Here is a 15,880-nt window from a genome sequence, read left to right as displayed (position 1 = left end):
GGCAGTATTATAGTAGTTATATTCTTGTACTTAGGGGGCAGTATTATAGTAGTTATATTCTTGTTCATAGGGGGCAGTATTATAGTAGTTATATTCTTGTACATAGGGGGCAGTATTATAGTAGTTATATTCTTGTTCATAGGGGGCAGTATTATAGTAGTTATATTCTTGTACATAGGGGGCAGTATTATAGTAGTTGTATTCTTGTACATAGGGAGCAGTATTATAGTAGTTATATTCTTGTACATAGGGAGCAGTATTATAGTAGTTATATTCTTGTACATAGGGGGCAGTATTATAGTAGTTATATTCTTGTACATAGGGGGCAGTATTATAGTAGTTATATTCTTGTACATAGGGGGCCGTATTATAGTAGTTATATTCTTGTACATAGGAGGCAGTATTATAGTAGTTATATTCTTGTACATAGGGGGCAGTATTATAGTAGTTATATTCTTGTACATATGGGAGCAGTATTATAGTAGTTATATTCTTGTACATTGGAGACGGTATTATAGTAGTTATATTCTTGTACATAGGGGACAGTATTATACTGGTTATATTCTTGTACATAGGAGACAGTATTATAGTGGTTTTATTCTTGTACATAGGGGGCAGTATTATAGTAGTTATATTCTTGTACAGAGGGGGCAGTATTATAGTAGTTATATTCTTGTACATATGGGAGCACTATTATAGAAGTTATAACTACTATAGTACTGCGCCCTTATGTACCAGAAAATATCTAGTGTAATACTGCCTCATCTATGTAGGACAACATGGATCATGAGTTTCTCCCTCACCTACCTGCAGCTAGGGGATGCTGCTTGAGCAGTGTAGTTGGAGCTTTAGGATTTTAACCCTAAATGCTGCTCATTATAATAGTCTACGAGTTGTATTATAGCTCCTGTCCTTCTTTTTCAGTGGCCGTTCCCACCATGTGTGAGTCAGGGCTTTTCTCTCCTGAGACAGTGAGTCCCGGCCCATATTATGGTGAGTGCTCGGATACCTACTACCAAGAGGATCGGTGGCAGAAACTGCGAACAGCTGTCAGGAAGTTGGAGTTTTGGGAGAGTTTCAGTGCTGAGCCAATAGGAAGTGGATTCTTCTCCAAAGTTTATAAAGTAAGTGACCCCTTTTTCTGTTATGATCCATGTGGAGTTTATTTGCATTTAAGTCAATTACTAACTTCGGTGATTTGTGATGTTCCTCAGTAATCTTGTAGTATTGATTGTTCTTCAGGGGCGGTCCCAGCCCCTCCCATGAGGAGCCATCATATGTGTAATAGAAGACTTCTCGCATCTCTCTTATCCTCGGTAACAAACCAGTCAGATCAGAGGTTTTTAAGCCCTGAGAGGTGTCATCTTCTCCATGTAATTCCCCTTTAATTCCACGGATGTGCATGTTTTCCTGCCTTTCCTGGAGTTTGTACTGACCACGTGATACCTTTTTTCATTTTTTAAATTTTGGTTGACAGATACCGTATTTTTCTCGCCATCTTGTGGGACATCAAAATTACCTTTTTATTCCCTTCTGGCAAGTGGACGTAAACTTACATTCTATGGCTGGTGTGGGCGCCATCCGCAGCAGGAGCTAGCTGTGACTGACAGCCAGCTTCCTGCTGCTGCAGTGGGAATCACAGAGAACACTGATCCCTGCTGTTATCTCCTCACATGCCATGGTCAATGTTGATCACAGCATGTAAAGTATTCACAGAGGGTCGGTGCTCCCTCTGTGACATCCTTGGCCCTTCACAGTGCAATCAGAGTATCTTGGTCTACCATGGCTTGTCATCAGTATGAGAAGCATTAATGCATTACAGTACACAAGTACTGCAGTGTATTATCAGAGCCATCATACCCTGTTTCCCTTAAAATAAAACATATCCTGAAAATAAGACATAGCATGATTTTCCAGAATTTTTGAGGATGCAAAATGATTTTTAGGCTTTTTGAGGATGCTTGAAATATAAGCCCTACTCCAAAATTAAGCCCTGCTAACAGTTAATTAAAAAAATCAATTTAAATAGTGTCCAGGCAGCTATACATGTAAAAAAGGTAAACCCTTTTGAACAAAAATTAATATGACACTGCCTTATTTTCGGGGAAACACGGTAGCATCACAGGTTCAAGTCCCCTGCAGGGGGACAGAAAAATGTAACCAAAAAAAGGCAAAAAAAAAAAAACATTAAAAGAAGTAAAGAAAAAAACGATCCTTTTTAGCACATTTTACCCTTTTTGTTTAGAAAATGTTTTAAAACTCACGTATTTAGTTTTGTCACAGTCTTGGCACTCTATTCATGTACTAGATGGCTCACAATGACAGGCTACAGGCACTTCCCCTATAGGTGAACTATGGCTACTACTATAGACCCCACATTCTTTGTTACCCAGCTTTCCCAGAGCTCTGAATAGGAATTTGCCCGGGTACTGTGCGATAAATGTTGTGTACCATCCTCCGGGGTGGGGGGGCTGCGATGGCGGCTATGGTTGCCTGTCACCCACGCCAGGCAGCTGGTTCTGGATGGAAGTCTCTTTGTTTTTCCCGACAAGTGTCGCCTTTAATATTTAATCTGCGCCCGCAGTTGGGGCGGGCAGGCATCAGTTGTGATACTCGCCGGGTGAGGCGGCGGTGACATCGGAGACCTGCCGCTGCTTAAATATTAATGGTCTCCTGTTCTTTCAGGCCGCGCTGCCCGCAGCATTGTGTTCTCTGCTCGGGGTTAAAAGGTTGTAACACAAGCCGGACATAGTGGCCCGAACAATGGCGGGTCATGAATGAAGGTGCGCTGTGAGCGCCACGGACACCTGCTGCTCGTAGCGGAATAAACCCCCATTATTTGTAGCTCCTTCTGTAAAAGCTGGCTGACGGCGAGATTGCCGCCATTACTGCGCCCTGAGCTTCCACTACAGCCCGGCGCCCCTTACCCTACACAAAACCAATGCGCCGTGAGCTGGCGGGGCAGCATGGAGGTGATGCTGCAGGGATGGGAATGAGGTCTGGAGGGTGATGTCTGTCTGGGGCGCCCCCTGGCTGCCATGGGCATTGCTTACCAGTTCTGGCCCATAGAGGAGAAGATGGCGGTTAGCGCAGCGTTACCGCAAACGATTCCCATATTGCAGTGTAGTCCCTGATCACGGCGGATGACCGCGCTTCCTGCGTCTCACTGACGCTTTTATTGCTGCTCTGAAGCGACCCGATCGGATTATTACTGGAAGCACATGGCGTCTTTAGAGGCGGAGTTTACAGTAGCGTACCTGGGGAGTGTATCACATGGCAGGATTAGATACAGCAGTTTAGCAGGCTGTATTGCACATGGTGGGATTGAATACAGCAGGCTGTATACTGTGTGCGATACACTTTGCTGTATCTAATCCTACAGTGTGTGATACAGCCTGCTAAACTGCTGTATCCAATTCTATTCTGCACGATACAGCCTACTGGTGTATCGCAGTCAGTTGGATTAGATACAGCAGCTCTGCAGGCTGTATCTCACACTGAAGGATTAGATACAGCAGCTCTGCAGGCTGTATCTCACACTGAAGGATTAGATACAGAAGCTCAGCAGGCTGTATCTCACACTGAAGGATTATATACAACAGCTCAGCAGGCTGTATCACACGTGGCAGGATTAGATACAGCAGGGTGTATCACACTCGGTGGGATTCGATACAGCAGAATGTATCGCACTCTGTAGGATTAGATACCGCAGGCTGTATCGCACATAGTGAGATTAGATACAACAAGCAGGATTAGATACAGCAGGCTGTATCGCACACGGCAGGATTAGATACAGAGAGTGTTATAAGACGTGGCGTTGTGGCTTCCTCCGGGACGCTGGTTCATCCCTCCACTCCTCCCGATATTCAGCTTCTACTCCCAGGTGTGAAAGGAATTGAGCCGCCATCATGAATGCCAGAACTGCGGTGAAGACTGACAGGCAGCACAGCAGGTAAAGGGGGGACGACCGGATCAGTCTGCCGTTAGCATCGGTGGAACGCACCGTAATGTGAGGTCCAAGCAAAGTAATCTTTTCAGGGGCTGGGAAAGCTGAGTGGTATCTCATGGGGCTTGGAATGGCGGCCATATTGGTTTCCTCAACACATATAGCAAAGATGTGATACAGGAGGGCATGGCGGTTCTAGTACCCTGTTGTACCTCCTCTAGCTTGGATACAGGATGTGATACGGGGAGCCATGGAGGCTCTAGTACCCTGTTGTACCGCCTCTAGCTTGGATACAAGGTGTGATATGGGAGGCATGGAGGCTCTAGTACCCTGTTGTACTGCCTCTAGCTTGGATACAGGATGTGATACTGGCGGGCATGGAGGCTCTAGTACCCTGTTGTACCAACTCTAGCTTGGATACAGGATGTGATACGGGGAGCCATGGAGGCTCTAGTACCCTGTTGTACCGCCTCCAGCTTGGATACAAGATGTGATACGGGGGGCATGGAGGTTCTAGTACCCTGTTGTACTGCCTCTAGCTTGGATACAAGATGTGATATGGGTGGGCATGGGGACTCTAGTACCCTGTTGTACCACCTGTAGCTTGGATACAAGAGGTGATACAGATGGGCATGGAGGCTCTAGTACCCTGTTGTACTTCCTCTAGCTTGGATACAAGATGTGATACGGGGAGTCATGGAGGCTCTAGTACCCTGTTGTACCGCCTGTAGCTTGGATACAAGATGTGATACTGAGGGCATGAAGGCTCTAGTACCCTGTTGTACTGCCTCCAGCTTGGATACAAGATGTGATATGGGAGGCATGGAGGCTCTAGTACCCTGTTGTACCGCCTCTAGCTTGGATACAGGATGTGATACCGTGGGCATGGAGGCTCTAGTGCCCTGTTGTACTGCCTCTAGCTTGGATACAAGATGTGATACCGTGGGCAAGGAGGCTCTAGTACCCTGTTGTACCACCTCTAGCCTGGATACAAGATGTGATACGGGCGGGCATGGAGGCTCTAGTACCCTGTTGTACTGCCTCTAGCTTGGATACAGGATGTGATACTGGCGGGCATGGAGGCTCTAGTACCCTGTTGTACCAACTGTAGCTTGGATACAAGATGTGATACGGGTGGACTTGGAGGTATACAGGTTCTGTATGGTATCCTGCAGCATATCCCTCCACATTTGCTGTATCTGAGCCTCTAGATCGTGTAAACTTGTAGGCCGTGGAAGTTGGCGTCTCGGATGGTCCCATACATGTTCCATTGGTGATGAATCTGGTAACCGGGCAGTCACAGAAGTGTGACAATGTTGTGGGGGCTCCTGGGACCCCCTTGTGTGCGGCCGAGCATTATCCTGCTGGAAGCCACCATGAGAGGAACACACGTGGCTGCAGGATGTCCTGAACATATCGCTGAGCTGTCATTGTCCCTCGTACCACTACTAGGGAGGACCGACTGGATGCGATGGCCCCCCAGACCATCACACCAGCAGGGGGCAGTGTGCCACTACACAGCAGAGTCAGGACTGGGGCGCTCACCCCGAGGTCTCCAGAGACGAACACGGCCGTCGTCAGCACCCAAACTAAGGCCTCCCTCACACAGGGCGTTTTCAGCCCTGTGCTAAACGCTGTACAACACTCCCATTCATTTCAATGGGGCTGCTCACACTGGGCTGAAAACGCTGCATGTTCTATTCTTGGGCGTTTTCAGCTGAGTGTCTCCCATTGAAATGAATGGGCAGCCTCTTCAGCTGGGCTGAAAACTCGGCTGAAAAGGCAGCATTTTGCAAACGCCCTGTGTGAGGGAGGCCTAAACCTGGATTCATCACTGAAGACACCCGGTACCACCCGTAGCGCTCAGTTTCATAGTTCACGACACCTGTGCAGAGGGAGGCAACGGTGGGTGTCAGAGGCCGTACATGTAATGGGGGCAACGGTGGGGGTCAGAGGCCGTACATGTAATGGGGGCGACGGTGGGGGTCAGAGGCTGTACATGTAATGGGGGCGACGGTGGGGGTCAGAGGCCGTACATGTAATGGGGGCGACGGTGGGGGTCAGAGGCCGTACATGTAATGGGGGCAACAGTGGGTGTCAGAGGCCGTACATGTAATGGGGGCAACAGTGGGTGTCAGAGGCCGTACATGTAATGTGGAGTGACGGTGGGGGTCAGAGGCCGTACATGTAATGGGGGCAACGGTGGGGGTCAGAGGCCGTACATGTAATGGGGGCGACGGTGGGGGTCAGAGGCTGTACATGTAATGGGGGCGACGGTGGGGGTCAGAGGCCGTACATGTAATGGGGGCAACAGTGGGTGTCAGAGGCCGTACATGTAATGGGGGCAACAGTGGGTGTCAGAGGCCGTACATGTAATGGGGGCAACAGTGGGTGTCAGAGGCCGTACATGTAATGGGGGCAACGGTGGGTGTCAGAGGCCGTACATGTAATGGGGGCAACGGTGGGGGTCAGAGGCCGTACATGTAATGGGGGCAACGGTGGGGGTCAGAGGCCGTACATGTAATGGGGGCGACGGTGGGGGTCAGAGGCCGTACATGTAATGGGGGCGACGGTGGGGGTCAGAGGCTGTACATGTAATGGGGGCGACGGTGGGGGTCAGAGGCCGTACATGTAATGGGGGCGACGGTGGGGGTCAGAGGCTGTACATGTAATGGGGGCGACGGTGGGGGTCAGAGGCCGTACATGTAATGGGGGCGACAGTGCGGGTCAGAGGCTGTACATGTAATGGGGGCGACGGTGGGGGTCAGAGGCCGTACATGTAATGGGGGCGACGGTGGGGGTCAGAGGCCGTACATGTAATGGGGGCTGAGAGACCAAATGTCCTTCAGCCAAGTGCCTGGAAATGGTTCCAACAGACACGGGTGTACAATGGCAGACAATGAAACAATTGGAGCTGCTGGTGCTTATCGGACGATCAGACACTCCTCTCTACTGGTGGTCTGTAGGGGGCGTCCTGAGCCCGGTAACCTTGTGTACCCCCATCCACTGATCTCAACACCTCCTAACAGTCTGGTCAGACGCTCCTCTCTACTGGTGGTCTGTAGGGGGCGTCCTGAGCCCGGTCACCTTGTGTGCCCCCATCCACTGGTCCCAACACCTCCTAACAGTCTGGTCCAAACGACCACTGGGGGACAATTCTTCGATACGGCCATCCAGCTTCTCCCATCCCAATAATGCGCCCCTCTCTGGTAACGGGGTGAAATCTCTTCTCTGCGTCGTAGAGGCGTCTAGTGGCCAACAAGCTCTACAAGCGGAAGAAGAGGTCACTACACACAAGGAGCCTCCGAGAGCCTCTTATAGGCCAAGGGGGGAATCACTTATAGGGTCTCCGGTGAGAAGACCGTCCATCTAATCACCACAACTCTCATCATTTGTATATCGGCCTGAGATGGAACCGCAGGACGGGGTCTGCAGCAAAACGACAACCTCTTCTGGGGGCGCCGGAGGGTTTGTGACAGAGTGTATTTATAAAGGCCCATTTAAACGGTTATAGCTCAAAAGATGTCTTTTGTAATCATTGTGTTATTAACATCGCAAGATGATCGCTCAAACGTTGAGCGATCACCTTGCGCTCTGAAGGATGCAGAAGACAAGCGGGGGGCCACCTGTTCTCCGCTCCGAGCGCCCAGCTGTCATACAGCCGAGCGATCCGAGTGGAGGATGCAGAGAACAAGTGTGGTGTCCCCGCTTATCTTCTATAGGCCGCCTGCAGATGAGCGGGTCGGATCCGGTGGCGAGAATTCTCGCCGCGGGACCCGACCCGAGCGCCTGCAGAGACGAGCGTGTACTCTCCCACGCCCGGCGGCCCTGGCTCTTTCATGTGCCGGCTGCCGGGCCGCCGGCGCATGCGCAGACCGGAGCTGGCGGCCGGGTGAGTGACGTTTCTGTGCGAGGCTCTGCGAGCCCCACACAGAAATAGGACATGCCGCAGTTTGTTTGCCGCGGCCGTCTGCATAGGAGTGCGTATTGTAATGCACTCCTATGCAGGCTTTGAGCGGCGGATCCGCCCGTGTGCAGGCAGCCATATCCAGCTGTTTTCTCCACGGAACGCCAGGCTGTTATACAGCCGAGCGCTCCAAGCGAGGTATGGAGAACACAGCTGGACCGCTCTGTTCTTCATACTCATCCTATCATCAGGGAGCGGGATGAAACAATAGTATCCGCTGTATCCCGCTGTGAATCCCTGATAAGGCTCATCGTCAGCACGCTGAAAGACAACGATGAGCGACGGGATAACGAAAACTGCCGGATGTCAGCGCAGCCAGACACAACGATCATCACTAAAAGACGGATTTGGAGCAAATTATGACTGATAATCATTGTCTAAATGGGCCTTCAGCCGGGCTTTCCAGTATGAAAATGAAGTGCTAAGAGCAGCCTGCTTGCTGATGGTCTCCAGGTAGACACACATTTTTTTTCCTCTTGCCTCCCAGAATGAAAATGAAGCAATACATGACAATGGAGAGGGAGTAGAGAGCTGACACACAGACTTCCTGATGAACTTGTTTTTATAGACGACAGCCACTCCGAACAAGCAGGGCTGCAGTGTAAAGTATGGGGGATGGACAGACGGTGTCCTCTCCGTCACACACTCGGCCCATTGTTATGCAGTGGATAATATTTCGGTTACGTCGTTTCCGTTTCTGTTTGTTGTGGCTTTCGTTCAACCGAGAACAGAGTCTGTATTATTACGGAGCGGCCGCGACGCGGGGTCTGTGATATGTCCCATCATGCACTGCTCCCTTACAGCTGATCCTGGGGTAGTTGTATGGTGGTCACCCAGCTTTCTCTGCCTCTTCTGAGCAGCAGTAGATGCCCAGGCACAGATGTCACCCACCGTACCACTAAGTCAGTGTGCCTGCAGGTAGTGGTAGATGGGCTCTTCTTAAAAGGATAGTACAGACTAGCATGGCGTATCGTCGCCGCTGATATCTTCTCTTCCCGTTGCAGGTGTCGCACGGCGCCGGCTCCAAGAGCATGGTGGTGAAGATCTACAAGAACGATGTGGATGAGGGGGGGATTGTGCGAGAAATCTCCCTGCTGCAGAAACTGTCCCATCCCAACATTGTCAGGTGAGCGCCGGGGAAGGGAGGATGGCGGCGGCAGTCGTTATATCATTTTGATATATACGGTGAGCTGATGTTTGGCTGCCGGATGACACTAAGAGCATGGACCTAAGAAACCACGGATCCCCAATTTTTAAATGTTTTTGTTTAAATGCGACCGTGCCATGTAGAACGCTGTGGCAACCGGAGGCTTGAATATGGTCCTTGGGTCTGCTGTCTACGGTGGCCTATGAGCCTCCTGAAACACTGCCATACCGAGGTATTGTAGTGTATTAGAAGAATGTAAAAGATGCTGATATTCAAGTCCCCCAGTGGGACAAAAATAAAAAGTTACAAAGTAAAAAAAACCAAAAAACTTAAAAATGTCAACAGCCCACCTTTTCCCCTTTACTATCGCTGCGTTCGTAATGACCCAAAGGTTAGCACGTTATTTAACCCCCGCAGCGCACGTCCATGCGCTATTATCGCCATGTTTTTGTATATCGATGATCAAAACCTCACATAAATCAACAAATGGTACCAATTCAAAATGAATAAAAACAACCCAAAAACCTTTCACAGGGCCGTTGAAATATGTCGGGGGTCTCTGAATGCAGCAATTAAATACATTTTTTAAATAAAAAGTTTTAAAACCAAAACCTATATGAATTTATTCCGCACGGCGAACGCCATTTAAAGTAAAGAGCGTCGGATTGCAGATTTTGTTAATTTTGCTTCTGAGAAATAAACTAAAGAAAAAAGCAATCAAAATGTTCTGGGTTCCCAAAAAGTGGATAAATGAAGACTAGAGTTCATCCTGCAAACAACAAGCCCCCCTAAGCTCCGTCGAGGGACAGTAAAATGCAGCGGCACAAAAATATTTATGTTTTGTTTTTTTTTAATATTTTTTTTTTGTGTACAAAAATAGCCAAACATTAAACTGTATAAACTTCATTTGAGCCTCAGTGCCAAAAGAACAACTGCTGAGATACACCGTCGGGGGCGTATTTCCCCAGCGAGTACGGAGGAAGAGGTCCCTATACCTCGAAACGCATTTACTGTTTACCAATAAACTTAGATCTTTTGTCGAGTACCGTATAGATTATTTTTTTGGCTGGAGGTTGCTCCATATTCACCCATTGAAAAGAGAGTGTTTTCCTTCCTTGCCTGCAATATTTATTGCATGGGGTTGGCGCCCTCTAGTGGCAGACGGTGGTGCAGCATTCATTCACAGCCATGCATACACACTTGACTACAACAATTATTTGTATAGCGCCAACATATCCCGCAGCGCTTACATAGACGGGGATACAGAGAGACAAAAGTACAAAAATTACAGAACCGCGGCTACATAGTAATCAGTTGATGGAAACAATAGGGGTGAGGGTCCTGCTCTAACGAGCTTACATACTACAGATAATGGGGAGATACAGAAGGTAAAGGGGCTGGAGATGTGCCCGGCATGGCGAGGTGGAGAGTGAAGGATGCTATACACACAGACAATGGTCAGATGTTCAGCCGTGTGATGGCAGGATCGGTGTGACTGCCGGGGGCGGTTGATGGAGGCTAGCAGGAATTGCAGCCAGTAGGTCAGGGAGCATGTTATCAGGCAGCATTACAGAGGGGTTTGGTTTAGGGGATGTGGTATGCCTCCCTTAAGAGGTGCGTTTTTAGAGCACACCTGAAGTTCTGCGAGTCCTGGATTGGCCGGGTAGCCTTTGGTAGTGCGTTCCAGAGGACCGGTGCTGCTCTGGAGAAGTCTTGGAGGCGGGAATGAGAAGTTCGAATTAAAGGGGCGCTCAGTCTGGTTTTGTTAGGAGAGCGGAGGGTGCGGGCTGGGTGATGGATTGAGATGAGGGAGGCAGTACAGTACAAGTGCCGCTAAATCACCCTCTGGTGGCATCTCGCTGTGCTGGCTGGAGAATCGTCCTCGGAAGCCATTAAAGCAGCAGAAAACCATATAATATATACATTGTATTCGGATAGCCTTTAGACCCTCTCACTTTTTAACATTTAATGTTGTTGCCTTGTGTTCCCTACCATTCTGCACTCAGTTCCCTATTGTGACAAAGTGAGAACAGAATGTTAGAGGCCTTTGTGAACTTTTTAAAACTGAAAAACTACAATTTTGCATGGACATAAGTATTCACACCCCTTGGTCTGACACTTGTAGCTCTGGGGCTCCCATTTCTCTTGATCATCTGTGAGATATTTCTTCACCTTGATTGGAGTCACCTGTGGGAAATTCAGCTGATTGGACATAAGACCGCACTGTCTATAGAAGGTCTCACCGCTGACAATGCATATCGGAGCCAAAACTAAGCCATGAGTAAAGATCTGCCTGCAGAGCTCAGAGACAGGATTGTGTGGAGGCTCAGATCTGGAGGAGCTACAAAAACATCTCTGCTGCCCTGAAAGTTCCCGAGAGCCCAGCGGCCTCCATAATACTTACATGGAAGAACAACCAGGACCCTTCCTAGAGCCGCCGACCCCCAAACTAAGGGGAGAAGGGTCCTGTAAGAGAGGAGACCTAGAACCCAGCGGCCCCCATAATACTTACATGGGAGAAAAACCAGGACTCTTCCTAGAGCCGCTGACCCACCAAACTAAAGGGGGAGAAGGGTCTTGTAAGAATGGTGACCAAGAGCCCCATGGTCACTCTGGCTGCGCCCAAAAATCCTGTGTGCAGATGGGAGAAACTTCCAAAGGTCAACTATCACTGTACCCAATCTGGGCTTTATGGCGGAGGGTCCAGAAAGAAGCCCCCTCAGTAAGACACATGAAAGCCCCCTGGAGTTACCAAAAAGACCCTAAAGGACCCTCATACTGTGAGGAACAAGATTCTTTGTTCTGATGACACCAAGATGCAACTTTCTGGCCTGTAAGTATTCTGTATGCAGGAAACCGGGTGCCGCTCATCACCGGCCCAATACCATCCCTCCAGTGAAGCCTGGTGGTGGAGCATCATGCTTGGGGGAGGGGAGACCGGTCAGGGTGGATGGAAACCGGGCGCCACTCATCACCTGCCCAATACCATCCCTACAGTGAAGCCTGGCGGTGGGGCATCATGCTGGGGGAAGGGAGACCGGTCAGGGAGGATGGAAACCAGACGCCGCTCATCACCTGCCCAATACCATCCCTACAGTGAAGCGTGGTGGTGGAGCATCATGCTGGGAGGAGGGGAGACCGGTCAGGGTGGATGGAAAGCTGAATAGAGCGAAGTACAGAGATAATGACCACCTGATCCAGAGCGCCAGGGACCTCAGACTGGGCAGTAGGGTCACCCTCCCACGAGACAATAACCCAAAGACTCTGTCCGAGACAACGCAAGAGTGGGGACAACTCTGTAAATGTCCTTGAGTGGCCGGCCAGAGCCCTGAACCCAATGGGACATCTCTGGAGAGACCCGACAATGACTGTCCACAGACGGTCTCCATCCAACCTGACAGAGGGCAGAAAAACCCCAAATCCAGGGGTGTGAACCTTGTGGCATCATCCCCAAGAAGACTGGCGGCTAGAATCACTGCCAAAGAGGCTTCAACTAAGTACTGAGTACGGGGTGGGAATACTGATGTCACTGCGGAATGGGAGTTGTACATTTTTAAAAAATTTGTAAAGATTTCTCCCGTTCTGTTCTCAGTTTGTCATTATGGGGTACTGAGTGCAGAATGATGGGGACACAAGGCCACAACATAAAGTGTAAAGAAGTGCGAAGGTCTGAAGACTTAACGCATCCATTGTAGGAGGCTCCAAGTCCTTCAGGGGAAAAGCCATTATAGTTGATAGGGCATTGTCCTGAGGAGGGACTGTCCCCTGTAACCTCCATATGGACAACCCCGTAAATATATATAATTATTACTGTTGGCTGGAACATCTGAGTGACTGGTCAGCGCGGCCCCATCGCCATTCCATGCGGGGTCAGCGCGGCCCCATCGCCATTCCATGTGGGGTCAGCGCGGCCCCATCGCCATTCCATGCGGGGTCAGCGCGGCCCCATCGCCATTCCATGCGGGGTCAGCGCGGCCCCTTCGCCATTCCATGCGGGGTCAGCGCGGCCCCATCGCCATTCCATGCGGGGTCAGCGCGGCCCCATCGCCATTCCATGCGGGGTCAGCGCGGCCCCATCGCCATTCCATGCGGGGTCAGCGCGGCCCCATCGCCATTCCATGCGGGGTCAGCGCGGCCCCATCGCCATTCCATGCGGGGTCAGCGCGGCCCCATCGCCTTCTCACCTGTATTGCACTGTATCGCCACCAGGAACCCATAGAGCTCATGTAACTTTTTGCAACCATCTTCTTCCTTTTTAGGTATCTTGGGATATGCGTGAAAGACGAGAAGCTGTACCCGATCCTGGAGGTAAACGGCGCGTGTCACGTATGAGTTATATATTATGGACATGAGTGCCCATCTCTATACAGAAAGTGGTAAACAAAACTGCTTTTCCAACCAACACAAATGTTTTTTGTCCCCCCCCCCCCTGAATCTACTATAATGGCGATGTGTTTTTTTTCGTGTGTAAATCACACCTTCACACGCCGGGGCGCACGGTTTACATCCTGGGCATGTGGGGTTCGTATGGAGTCCGATCAGTAACCAATCCTGCTCCCTACAAGGTTTTCCAGCTGACACCCGTCTGCAACAGCTGTGGTCAGCATGAAGGCGGATTGTGGCTCTTAACCCTGTAAATGCATGAATCGGCCTTTGGAGCCCACCATCCCCCATCGCGATTTGATTGTAATGTGGCCTGGCAGAACGCGGTATAACGAAATCTTGTGCCATTGCATTATATTGTATGAGCGATCAAACGATTGCAAGTTCAGGTCACCTAGGGGAACTAAAAAACATGTAAAAATGAGTAAAAAGAAGGTTGATTAATGATCGGGAAAAATAAAAGGTAGTAAAAGTTTTAAAACCTCCATTTTCCCATATTTATGATCAAAAAATCCAAACAAACCCCAAAGTATATTTGCTGTCGCTGCACCATAAGTCTGATCTGTCAGAGTAACGCATTATCTATCCCGCGCGGAGAACGGCGTCCGATAAAAACACAACCCCAGAATGAAGCTTTTATTGGTCACCCTGTCCCAACGCAATAAAAAACGGATCAAAAAGTCTCATGTTCTTCAAAATGGTACCAATAGGAAATGCAGGTCGTCGCGCAAAAAATGAGCCTCGCGCAAAAAATGAGCCTCGCGCAACTGGGAAAGGGAAAAAAGGTATATTTTTTCCAAAGATTTTATTTTTTAAAAGTAGTGCAGCAGAAAAAAACGATATAATTTTGTTATCGTAGTAATCGCATCAACCCACAGAATAAAGTTGTCACTTTTACCGCAGTGTGTGCGCCATAAAAACACCCAACGTTGGTGTAACGGTGGTTTTTTTTTTTTTCCACTTTACTCAACTTAAAAATTTGGGTACACGCCGAGTGTGTTGGAGGCCCAAGGGACTTGAATTTGGGACTAGTTTTCACTTATACATTATATTGCAGTATGTTCTGCCGGCATCCTATTAAGTCCTGCTACAGGCCACAGACACGGCTTAATAGGCCAACAGCCATGGCAGCGCAGGGTCTTCACAAAGCCTCAGGCTGGCATCGCAGGTGATGCCATTCAGTGCTATCTAAAGGGTTCATTGCTGCAGACGGCGGCCAGTGTCGCCTGTCATAGACAGCTGGTCCCCACCAAGCACCAATTATGATAAAATGCGCCATGGCGGCGCCGCGTCCTCGTAAGCTACATCAACGGAAAGTGTTACAAAAAGAAAAGTTATTGCTCTCTGAATGGTGCCACTATATCGGGGCTCCTGTAGCAATCAGCCACTCGGACCTCAGCAGACATTGTTTCCTTCTCTGCTATTATCTTAACCCTTTGTTGACTGTAATTCCCGGAGACGGATTCTGGGACAGCACGTACGGTGTTAAATCACTCCATGGTTTCCATGTAACCTGCAGCACTGGCCCGGACGTCCTGTCCTCGGGGTGGCGCCAGAATGATTAATTTATGTAACGGTTGCACCCTGGACGGTTTCCAAGCATTGTACAGGACTGATCATGTATTATACTGTAGTCACAGCCAGAGCTGCACTCCTATTTCAGCTGGTCTTTCAGAAGGTCACCTCTCACTGCTGCCATCTCCTGGTTCAGTGTAAAAACAAAGCAAGTTAGGACATCTGGTGTACTGCATCGTTAAAGATGTAGTTCATCACTCCCTGATTGGTGCTGAAGCAGTGGAAGACCAAGGCCACTTATACACAAGCCGATTCGTGTTTGAAGATCATCATGAAGTCTAAACGCAGCATTACTCTGGACTTGCCAATATACATGGGGGTTTTGGTCAGGGGTGTCCCTGCCAGGAGGCGGCAGTCTGCAGAACCTCAGAGGGGCAGCGAGTTGCTGACCGGCCGTTATTTTCTTACCTGTAAGCCGGCCGGCCGCAACTCGACGAGCATTTAACTCACTTGCTCTGTAAGTCCTGACCGGCGGCCGCTGAGACCACTGCCATTGTAATAGCGTGTGGCCCCTGATGTCCCCCCTGGCATCTGCGTTCCTGCACTGTCAGCCGGCCTCGAACGCAAATACCGGGTGGAGAGCTTGGGAGTCACATCATTACAGCAGTTAATGCCGACAGACTGCAACTACACAGCAAGTACCTTAAAGCTTGTCTGGTTGCTGCCTGGAAGGGGGTCACGATTACTACTGAGGCTATTAACAGGGGTCACAATTACTACTAGGGCTATTAATGGGGGTCACTGTTACTACTGGGGCCACTAACGGGTCTGTCAGTTTCTATCGGGCCTTAGGTTGTGCGATACTTTTGAGCTCTGTTATAAACACTAACTCTTTATCTAGTATTGGTGTGAGATAGTTAAA

The 15,880-nt window shown here is 49.5% G+C and overlaps 1 protein-coding gene across 4 annotated transcripts in view; it reads left to right on the top strand.

Moving 5' to 3' along the window:
* Positions 1-15,880, top strand: part of LOC136579986 (dual specificity testis-specific protein kinase 1-like) — a 53,948-nt gene that overhangs the window by 27,837 nt on the left and 10,231 nt on the right. For all 4 annotated transcript variants that reach the window (XM_066580124.1, XM_066580123.1, XM_066580122.1 and 1 more), the window contains exons 2-4: positions 925-1,124; positions 8,918-9,039; positions 13,320-13,368. In XM_066580124.1, coding sequence (XP_066436221.1) covers positions 925-1,124; positions 8,918-9,039; positions 13,320-13,368 — 371 coding nt within the window. The remainder of the gene's footprint in view (positions 1-924; positions 1,125-8,917; positions 9,040-13,319; positions 13,369-15,880) is intronic.

This window comes from Eleutherodactylus coqui, chromosome 10 (assembly GCF_035609145.1).
Source record: "Eleutherodactylus coqui strain aEleCoq1 chromosome 10, aEleCoq1.hap1, whole genome shotgun sequence".
Classification (NCBI taxonomy): Eukaryota; Metazoa; Chordata; class Amphibia; order Anura; family Eleutherodactylidae; genus Eleutherodactylus; species Eleutherodactylus coqui.
The sequence above is the reverse complement of the archived record's forward strand: the minus strand, read 5'-3'. Positions and strand labels throughout refer to the sequence as shown.